The sequence below is a fragment of the Elephas maximus genome, chromosome 4, assembly GCF_024166365.1.
Source record: "Elephas maximus indicus isolate mEleMax1 chromosome 4, mEleMax1 primary haplotype, whole genome shotgun sequence".
In the NCBI taxonomy this organism is placed as follows: Eukaryota; Metazoa; Chordata; class Mammalia; order Proboscidea; family Elephantidae; genus Elephas; species Elephas maximus.
Window position 1 is genome coordinate 175,061,743 of NC_064822.1, and position 10,187 is coordinate 175,071,929.

General features: G+C 43.6%; 1 protein-coding gene across 1 annotated transcript; it reads left to right on the forward strand.

Moving 5' to 3' along the window:
- The first annotated feature begins 2,356 nt into the window (after nt 1-2,356).
- ASCL4 (achaete-scute family bHLH transcription factor 4) lies at nt 2,357-3,014 on the forward strand. The gene has a single exon (XM_049884282.1). The coding sequence runs from the start codon at nt 2,357-2,359 to the stop codon at nt 2,876-2,878; it is 522 nt and encodes a 173-aa protein (XP_049740239.1). The 3' UTR covers nt 2,879-3,014.
- The last annotated feature ends 7,173 nt before the right edge of the window (nt 3,015-10,187 follow it).

The window sequence follows — 10,187 nt, forward strand, 5'->3', positions numbered from 1 at the left end:
AATTTGATCCCAGATAAAACCAAAAAAACCAAACCCACTGGCATTGAGTCGATTCCAACTCATAGCAACCCTATTGATAGACAGTTCTTAAAAGGGATATGCCCGAGGCAGACATTTATTGGTTAAGCTAAACTATTTGGTTTTAGGAAGACTTCAGGGGTTATTTTTGGTTTAAGGTTTAAAGATTATCTCAAGGCAATAGTTTCAGAGGCTTATCGAACCTCCATGGCTCCAGAAAGTCTGGAATTCATGAGAATTTGACATCCTGTTCTACATTTTCCCCCTTTTGATCAGGATTTTCTATAGAATCTTTGATCGAAATGTTCAGTAATGGTAACAGGACACCATCAGACCAATCTTTTTGAAACATGTCTCACTATCACTTCTCTATTTAAAAACTTTATTATCTCCCGGTCACTCTTAGAATAATAGCTGAAATCTCTGACATGGACGGAAAGCACCTGCCTCTCCAGTTGGGCTTTTCTCCCAATAACCAGTTACTAACTGCCATCAAGTCAATTCGGACTCATGGCGAGCCCGTATGTGTCAGAATAGAACGGTTCTCCACAGGGTTTTCAATGGCTGATTTGGGGGACCAGATCACCAGACCTTCCCTCCGAGGCACCTTCAGGTAAACTCGAACCTCCAACTTTTGGGTTAGCAGCAGAATGTGTTAACTGTTTTTGCCACCCAAGGATTCCTTTTTCCCAGTAGGAAGGGCTTTCTCCTAATTGTTCCCAACTCTTCTGAGCAATCAAGATGACATATTAGGGTGTTTGCCAGTACAAGCCCCATAGGGAGTTACACCTTTTAAAAGGTGACTTATACCTGAAAGGAATAATTATTTCTATTTTTATTTGCCTTGATGTAAGTGTTTTTCCAGTTGCTCCAGGCAGATCATTTAGAGTAAACAGGGAAGCGCAGGACTTGTCAAAAGAGCATGTTAGGGCGACACCTTGGCTCACGAGGAAAAAGCAGAAGTTCTGATCATAAACGTAGGGGGTTTTTGCTTCTCTTGTTTTCAAGCCAGACTTTGAAAGCAGAAGATGCCCTTAATGTGCTGGTTTGCAGAACAGGAAATCTGATTTTCAGGGCGATAACACATTCTCTGACCTTAACCGGTACAGTTGGATTTTTAATGACACCTTCATCTTCAAAGCCCTTTACCAACACTAATGGATTAATTATTCATTTTTGGTTGTGTGGTAAAAGACAAATCTTCAAAGCCATCATCCTTCTCCTTGGAATCAGGGCTCTCCAACCTTCAAATGTTGCTTTCCTGCCCTCAAGGGAGAAAATAAATGAGCAATGCATTTTTTAAGACAAAGAATACAATAGGCATGTACTCTTTGCGCTATGGAGAGATGATGTCCCTATATCCTGGGTGGGATTAGAGGAGGTCTGGAAGCAGGGTTTAAGCTGTGTGTACAGTAAGCACAGTGAGAAATCACTCTGGCTAAAAGTGTTACCGTTCGGTCTTTTGATGTGCTCTTAAAAAGCAGTACATATACCTGGAGCGCCCAGCATTCATCGTAAGTTGGTGAATAAGAATGAGAACCCTTCTACGCGTTGCTTGAAGTAAAATTTTTCTGGTTCTCTTAAAAAGTGACTAATTGGGTTTTTTTTTAAGGATTTGGTGATGAAGAAAACCTCAAATCTTTGCTGGGGTCCTCCTTGGCTTGACATACATAGCCACAAGGGAGCAGGCTTTCCTTTGATGACGTCTTCCCTCCACCTCCCCAGAAATGCAACAGCAAGCAGCAAGTGTAATTTTGCAAACAGTCTAAAAGCTCTTTCCTCTGGACCTGGACGCCAGAAACCACAAAGGCTCCAGTCAAGTTTTGATTTTCAAGGAGAAAGCCTCTGGTAAAAGTTCGCTCAGCTACCAGGAGATCCTTAGGTTCCTGGGAGGAGCTCTGCAAACCACTCATCTCTCGAAGACCCAGAGCGGTGGATTACAGTAATTGAAAATCTTTGGTGGTTTTGGAAGATTACTTGGTGTTTGGAGTGAACTCATTTCCAGGCTAGGGGACCGAACAGAGGAGCTCCTTTGTTACCTTTTGAAAGGTAGGGGAAGACGGAGTTTGAAGTGTGGTTTAGGGAGTCCTAAGTCTTTGCCTACCACCTCAGCCTGAATCTTTATAAAAAGATCGAGGACTGCAATGAGCTTCGGAAATCATGCAGTTTCCTTGAAGCCTGTTCTGGAACCTAGCTTTTGAATCCAGAATCTTCTCCAAAGACGGGCCTAGCGTGGCAGAGTCTGGATCGGCCGGCATCAATCTCTGGTCTTAACATATTGAGGCCCATCTTATGAGAAATTATTTTCTTGGGTGACTTGTTTGCTTTTCGGCGAATAATGGAGAAACGTAGACCGGCTGGACTGCTGACCGCCTTGCCCTACCACCTCCGCACTGCGCCTGTGGGCATACCAGGGACCCCGCCGCGACTCCCCCTAAGGGACCCCTTCAGGGTCTCCTTCCGTCTGGACACCGAGAGCTGGAACCGGGCGCACGGGGGCTGCCCACCAAGACGGCCATACCTGCCCCTGCCGCTGGATGGCGCCCTCGAGCCCACCTTCCTTCGCAAGCGCAACGAGCGGGAGCGGCAGCGGGTGCGCTGTGTGAACGAGGGGTACGCGCGCCTCCGAGACCACCTGCCACGGGATCTGGCGGACAAGCGCCTGAGTAAGTTGGAAACGCTGCGCGCCGCCATTGGCTACATCAAGCACCTCCAGGAGCTGCTGGAGCGCCACACCCGGGGGCAGGAGGGCCCGGCCACCGCTGGTCCCGAGGGCAGAGCCGACTGCAATAGCGACGGCGAGTCCAAGGCGTCCTCGGCGCCCTCGCCCTGCAGCGAGCGGGAGGAGGAGGCCAGTTAGGGGCGCCCGCGCGGGGCCGGCCCCCAGGCGCACTACGCAGCACGCGTTTGCGGCTGGGGCCTAAGGGTCTTCCCGAAGGTGCTTTCCGTTTTTAATCTAGTTTCTTCTCCAGGCCTACGTTTTAGGAAAAAGAAATGAGTGCCACAGGGGAAAAGGTATTTTGACATTTTGGTTGTTTTTCCCCCCTCTTATGTATGGGTTTACATGGAAACCCTAGTGGCATAGTGCTTATGTGCTACGGCTGCTAACCAAAGGGTTGGCAGTTCAAATCCACCAGGCGCTCCTTGGAAACTCTATGGGGCAGTTATGCTCTGTCCTACAGGGTCGCTATGAGTCGGAATCAACTCGACGGCAACAGGTTTGGTTTTTTTTTTTTTTTTAAATGGATTCCATGCCTGCAACTTCAAGGTGCTTATTAAGGAAACTCTCCTCCAGTACTTCTAAAATGCGAACTGTTCCAAGTCAGATTTTTGTTCACTTTAATGTGAAAGTTTGTGTGTGTGGAGGAGGGAAGGGAAAGAATAGATTCGCAGACCCTCATTCTAAAAATAATTTTTCTGAAAACTCAAAGGGCAGTCACAACTGCAGTTTCCCACAGTCGGTGGTTGTGACTAAATTATACACATACATATTTAAATACATCCAATCTTAATCAATGAAGAACTTAAAAATGACGGCCCTTAAGATGAGAGGAACATTTCCCTGCATTCCTTTCTTTGGGAATTGTATTAGGAATTTAATTGACACCATGCTTTGGCGTGCTTTGACTCTAAGCTTGCACTGGAGAACCAATTTGCCAGCGCCTGGTGCCACACTTCAGTGCACGCTGTTGACTGAATAGGTGAATGGTGGTGGTAAACAGAAGACCCCTCTATATTTGATAGATACTATTTTATCAAGAAGTGGACACTTGGAGACTTTATACCATTTAGCAGATTATAAAAAATCTTAGTGTTAATGTTCTCTTTGGAAGAGAACCCAGATTTGTATGAAAACTTATTTTTCTCTTCAGTTACTTTTTACCACTTTTTTTTTTTTAATTTTCCTTTTCTTGACATTCTTCTTTGTAATTCTCACTCTAACCACCTTTGGTTAAATTAAAGTGACACTGTGACTTAAAAAAATTGTAACTACTTAGAAGTGCCTTTGATGATTGAACCGGGCGGGGAAGGATGTAAGGTAAGGGAGGTGAATTGGGGTTGGTACATTTTCACAATTTTTTTCACCTTAAGGGCTTCCAGGTATATTGAAATTACATTGGACTTAGGCTTTGTTTCTGGTATTTAAAAAAAAAAAGTTTGATTCTGATTATTATTTTTCTGAGAAACAATTATGAATTCAGTAGATAAGTCAACTGCTTGATGACATGTGAAGATAAATTTCCTCTCTAAAATTGTTTTCTGATATGAATTGCCCTTTCCATGAAGGCAACTTTGATATCTGGGGAAAGAAGAAAACGGACAAGGAGAGGGAACTAACATTGGTGAATGCTTTCCAGATATTATTTCACTTAACTCTCACACTTAATTCTCACGAGGTAGATTTATTGTCCCCTTTTTTTACAGATGTGACAACCAAGGGAAGCTGATGTTCAGTGAACATCTTTTATATGCCAAGAATTTTGTTGTGTGCTTTCTAAAAAACATTTTGTCCTATTTAATTCTCATAAATCTGTGAGAGTATTACACATATGTTATGGTTACCATTCTTTACCATATTTTATAGTAAACAAAAATGAGGTTCACGGACATTGTATACCTTGTCCAGGTTAGCATTGCTGGGATTATTTGAGTTGAGATTCAATCCTGAGTCCTCCTGACTGCAAAACCAGTTGCTATCAAGTCAAAATCAACTCACGATGACCCCATGTGTGTCAGAGTAGGGTTTTCAATGGTGATTTTTCATCAGTAGATTGTCAGGCCTTTCTTTGGGGGTGCCTTTGGGTGGCCTCAGGCTTCAGACATCTCTGTTAGCAGCTGAGCGTATTAAGCATTCGCAGCAACAAAAGATTCCATTTGGAGAATGTTGTTGTTGGGTGCTGTTGAGTTGATTCCAACTCATAGAGACCTTCTCTACGACGGAATGAAACATGGCCTGATCCTGCACCGTCCTCACGATCGTTGCTAGCTTTGAGCCCATTGTTGGCAGCCACTGTGTCTGTCCATCTCGTCGATGGTCTTCTTCTTTTTTGGTGACTCTCTATTTTACTGAGCATGATGTCCTTCTCCAGGGACTGGTCCCTCATGATAGCGAGCCCAAATAAGTGAGATGAAGTCTTGCCATCCTTGCTTCCTGGCTTGGAGAATAGAGGCCAACTAGAAATGATGGGTAGGACCAGGTCCTAGAAGGCATTAAAAGCCTGGCTAAAAAGTTTGAACTTTATTGTAGGCAATGGAGAATTGCTGAAAAAAATAATTTGTTTTTAATTTGGGGAGAGGCTGAAATGTACAGTGCTGTGGTTGAGGATCACTTGGGTGGCAGGATGCAGCAGACCAATGGGATTTTGCAGTCATTAAGAGAGGAAGTGAGGGCTTTAAATAAGGCAGTGGCACTGGGAATCGAAAGGAAGGGATGGATCGGGAGACATCATGGAAGTAGAATTGGCAACTCAGCAGATGGGAATGGGGGATGAAGAAGAGGGAGAAGTTAAAGACAACTTCAGTGTTTTGGGCTCTGGTGAATTCCTATCAACTGAAATTCAAGAGTACCCCTTGCCGTCAAGTCGATTCCAACTCATAGTGACCCTATATGGCAGAGTAGAACTGCCCCATAGAGTTCCTAAGGAGCACCTGGTGGATTTGAACTGCCTACCTTTTGGTTAGCAGCCATAGCACTTAATCACTATGCCACCAGGGTTTCCAAAATTGAAGAGAAGCATATTTAATAGGTACAAGTCTTGTTTTGGAGATGCTGAGTTTAAAATACTGATAGGCTGTTCTGTCCACAAGCTATTGCCAATGCTGAGGTCAGGAGGGAAGTCAAGGATAAATAATGATTTGAGAGTCATACACCCATAGGTAATAATAAGAGTTGACCAGATCTCCAAGGAAGAACATTATTAAAAACAGGGAAGAAATCTGGGGTAGGCCTACACTGAAGAAGTGGCAGGAGAAGAAATGTCTTTAAGAGGACTGAGAATCAGGAGCCTGAGAAATTAGGAGAACCAGGCTAGTACGAGGTCCTGGTAATTAAATGGGGATACAGTTTTATAAGAAGGAGGGAGTGTTTGATAGCATTATGTGAATCAGAGGTGTCAGGTAGTTTAGGTATGAAAGGAAGCCATTGGATTGGGCCATTAAAAGATCACTAGAGACATATGTAAAAGCATAAAAGAGGCAGTGGACTAAAGAATAAATGGGAGATGAGAAAGTAGAGGTAAGGTGGAAGACTACCCTTACAAGCGCTGTACAGTGAAAGGAGAAAGAGAGCTGGGGTGATGTAATAGGGAAGCTGGGTGGAGTTCCCAGCCTAAGGTCTCACCAGTTGTCGTAGAGTTGATTCTGACTCATGGAGACCCCATGAATGACAGAGGAGAATTATGCTCCACAGGGTTTTTAGCTGCTGACTTGTTGGTAGATTGCCAGGCTTTTCTTCTGAGGTGCCTCTGGTAGACTCAAACCTCCTACCTTTCAGTTAACAGCCAATCATGTTAGCATGGGTTAGCACCCAAAGCCACCTTGGAAGAAAACCTGGTAACTTACTTCTGAAAAATCAGCCATTGAAAACCTATGGAGCACAACGAAGGTCCTAGAATGGGAGAGATTCACCAGCTGGGAGGACAGGTGGTTGGAAGGCCAACAGGTGAAATCTGAGGTAGTTGCTTAAGTCATTGGAGAGGAGGGAGCAGGGTCTGCCATGTGCAGATGATGGTGAGGAAGATGAGAAGAGGTAAGTTTTAAGAAGAATATGGCCGTATGGGCTTCGGATTATCCCATAGGTTGACTGGTTTCAGAAGCACTGAGTTAACAGTTTTTATTGACTGGGTTTAAAAAGTTGCATAAATCTCTGTGCTGACCCAAAATTTTCAATGATATTTATTTATTTATTAACCATTTAGTGCCTATAAGTAAGTTTGGAAAGTTCTGTGCTGTTTACCAAATGAGATTATATATATAGCACACCTTGCGTAAGAGTCTGGCAGCAAATAATAGGTGCTCAAGAAGTTACTAATTTTGTTTTGTTTGTAGCTTCAGGGGTCAAAGAAAAGTAGTCTTCTTGTATAGAAAAACTTCAAAAAAAGCAACAAGTACAGAGTAAATGCAGTGGACGAAGCAATAGAAAGGAAAAACATTTCCTTATTTTCTTTCCTTTGCTGAATTTCTGGAGACAGGGTAATAAAATAACCTAAGGAAGAAAGAACAGGGCTTGGAGGAGAGTAGAACTGAGAGCACCCTTAGTCATCTAGATCTAGAGAGATGAGTCTGCTCCTTTCGCGAAAGTTTTCAATCCGTGGGCAACATAACTTCAGTCCTGGACTCTTGAGCTGAATTTTCATCCTCCTAACTCTAGGTGCTGTAAGCCTTAAATTGAATTTGAGAGCAAAGTCCCATCAGGCCAGGGAAAGCATTTCATAGGATGAGTCAGCGTTACCCAGCTACAACCAAGTCAGCAAAGGTTTCTAATGGATGGTGCATTTCAAAACCTTTCTGAGCTGGTTCTGTCAGGACACAGGTTTTCTTCAAAGCTCCCAAAGTGGATCACTGTCATCTCCAAAAATGGATAGCAATCCTACTTGTCACGAAAGGAATGAAACTTTCGATAGGAATGTGGACCCGCAGAATCCTCTGTAGAGTGAGCACTAAAAAAGCAGGCTTTACCCCTAGGCAGGCCCTCTCAGCGCTTCTCCGTCAGCCATTGCCAGCCCTTTCATCTCCACCTCAGGTAGACGGGCCGCTGGGAGAGGGCAGAGGGCCTGAAGTTGTTTTTTTATTTTCTTTATTGGGCCATGAAACCATAGAACTGTTTCCAGCTCTTTGATTATTATCACTGTGTTGTATGTGTGTGTTTTACTCGCAGGTAAGATTGGTTTTTAATCCATCCTCGCCATTTAGCAGCATCCTTTGGTGAAGAGCTGTTAGTGGCCTTTTCATTTTGGGTTACTCATTGTCATTAACCATGGCCAGAGTGAAACTGCAGGTACTGTAGAAGGAGGTGCATCCAGACGGGAAAACTCTCCAAACTGGTTTTTGCCCGTAGAGCAGATCTCAGGGTGGCCACTCCTGGAGATGGTTCTTATTTCCCTGACAGTGGAAAAATCTCTAAAGAAGGAACCCTACCTCACAGTCATAGAGCTAGAGAGGGTCTTGGCAAATGACCTGATCTGACCTGGGGATTTCAGTGAAATGATTTTTATTACCATTGTTTTTTTTTTTTTTAATTACCATTGTTGGTTGCTGTTGAGTTGATTCAGACTCATGGTGACCATGTGCGTTACAGAGTAGAATCTGATTCTTAAGATTTTTCTCGGGTGTAATCTTAGTGGAAGCAAATCACCAGGCCTTTCTTCCATGGTACTGTTGGGTGGGTTCCAATCACCAACCTTTAGGTTAGCAGTCAAGCACAAATCATTTGCGCCACCTAGGGACCCTAAAAGACCTCTAACAACAGAAATTTTCCTACCAGCTAACATTTCCTAAGGGCCTACTGTGAGCCAGGCTAGCCCTTATAGTATTATTCTCATCAGATCTTCACATCCATCCTGCAAAGTGGGCATTATACATCACTTCCACTTTTACAGCTGAGGAGACCGAGGCTTAGAGAGGTTAAGTACCTTATACAGATAAGTAATAGTAGCATCAGGATATAAACCCTGTCTAGTTGTAAAATGTAAAAATATATTCTCTGAGGCACTGCTGTGTCATTCATTTGGTCGTCATCTGTCCATCCATCCACCCATCCACCCATCCGCCCCCCCACCCATCCGTCCAGCAGATATTTACTGATTGACTAAAGGCCACCACCATCAAGTCAATTCCGACTCACAGCAACACTATAGGACAGAGTAGAAATGCCCCAAAGGGTTTCCAAGGTTGTAAATCTTTATGGAAGCAGACTGCCACGTCTTTCTCCCACGGAGTGGTTGGTGGATTTGAACCACTGACTTTTTGGTTAGCAGCGGAGTGCTTTTAACCATTTCACCACTAGAGCTCCTTACTGATTGAGTACAAGGATATTAATTTTAATAAGGGGAAGAGAGGCAATAAACAAGTATAAATATATAATAGTTCAGGTGGTGATAACTGCTGTGAAGAAAAATAAAGCAACGGCCTTATTTTCAACCAGAATCACTCCTTTCCCTGTTTTATACAGCTCTCTGAAAATTCAAATAACTAGATAACTTTTAATACTAGAAGCATGTATTTTTTTTTAAAAAATACTGTGTTTTAGGTGGTAGTTCACAGAGCAAATTAGCTTCCCATTCAACAATTTGTACGCAAAGTGTTCCATGACATGGATTGCAATCCCCACACTGCCAGGCACTCTCCTCATTTCCACCCTGGGTTCCCTGTTTCCTTTCCTCTGGTGTTCCTACCCCTTTCTGCCTTCCCATCTTTACTTTTGGGCAAATGTTGCCCTTTTGATTTCGTGTAATTTTTTGTTCTACAGATCATATTCCTTACAGGTATTATTGTTTATTTTATAGGCCTGTCTATCGCATGGCTGGAAGGTGGTTTCTGGGCATGCTGTAATTCCAAGTCAGAGGGGTGTCTTAGGGCCATGGTCTCAGGGGTTCCTCCAGTCCTCTATCAGGCCAGTAAGTCTGATCTTTTTTTATGAGTTTGATTTATTGCGTTACGTTTTTTTTCTGCTCTGTCCGGGGCTGTCTGTCGTGATCCCGGTCAGAGTGGTTGTCTAGAGAAGCATATTTGAAGACTGAAATAAAGTCTCCCTATAAGTGTTCTTGTTTAGGCTAAACCAGGGGTCAGTAAACTTTCTGAATGGGCCACAGAGTATATATGTTGGGCTTTTGGGGTCACACAGTCTCTGTCACAGCTACTCAACTCTCCCCTTGTAGTGCAAAAGCAGCCGTAGATAAAACGTGCTAGGTAGTTTACACAAAGGTAAACTAATGACCGTAGCAAGGACCCTTGGTGGTGCAGTGATTAAGTGCTTAGCTGCTAACTGGTCGACAGACAGTTTGAACCCACCCACCGTGGTAGAAAGACCTGGTGGTCTGCTCCCATAAAGATTACAACCTAGAAAACCTTATGGGACAGTTCTCCTTGGTCACCTGGGGTCACTAGGAGTTGGAATCAACTTGATGGCAGCCAATAACGGTAATACATTCTTCCCAATCATAGAACTTATC

Bases quoted from the DNA above. Each gene is read 5' to 3' on its own strand.
- ASCL4 (XM_049884282.1), top strand. From the start codon at position 2,357: ATGGAGAAACGTAGACCGGCTGGACTGCTGACCGCCTTGCCCTACCAC.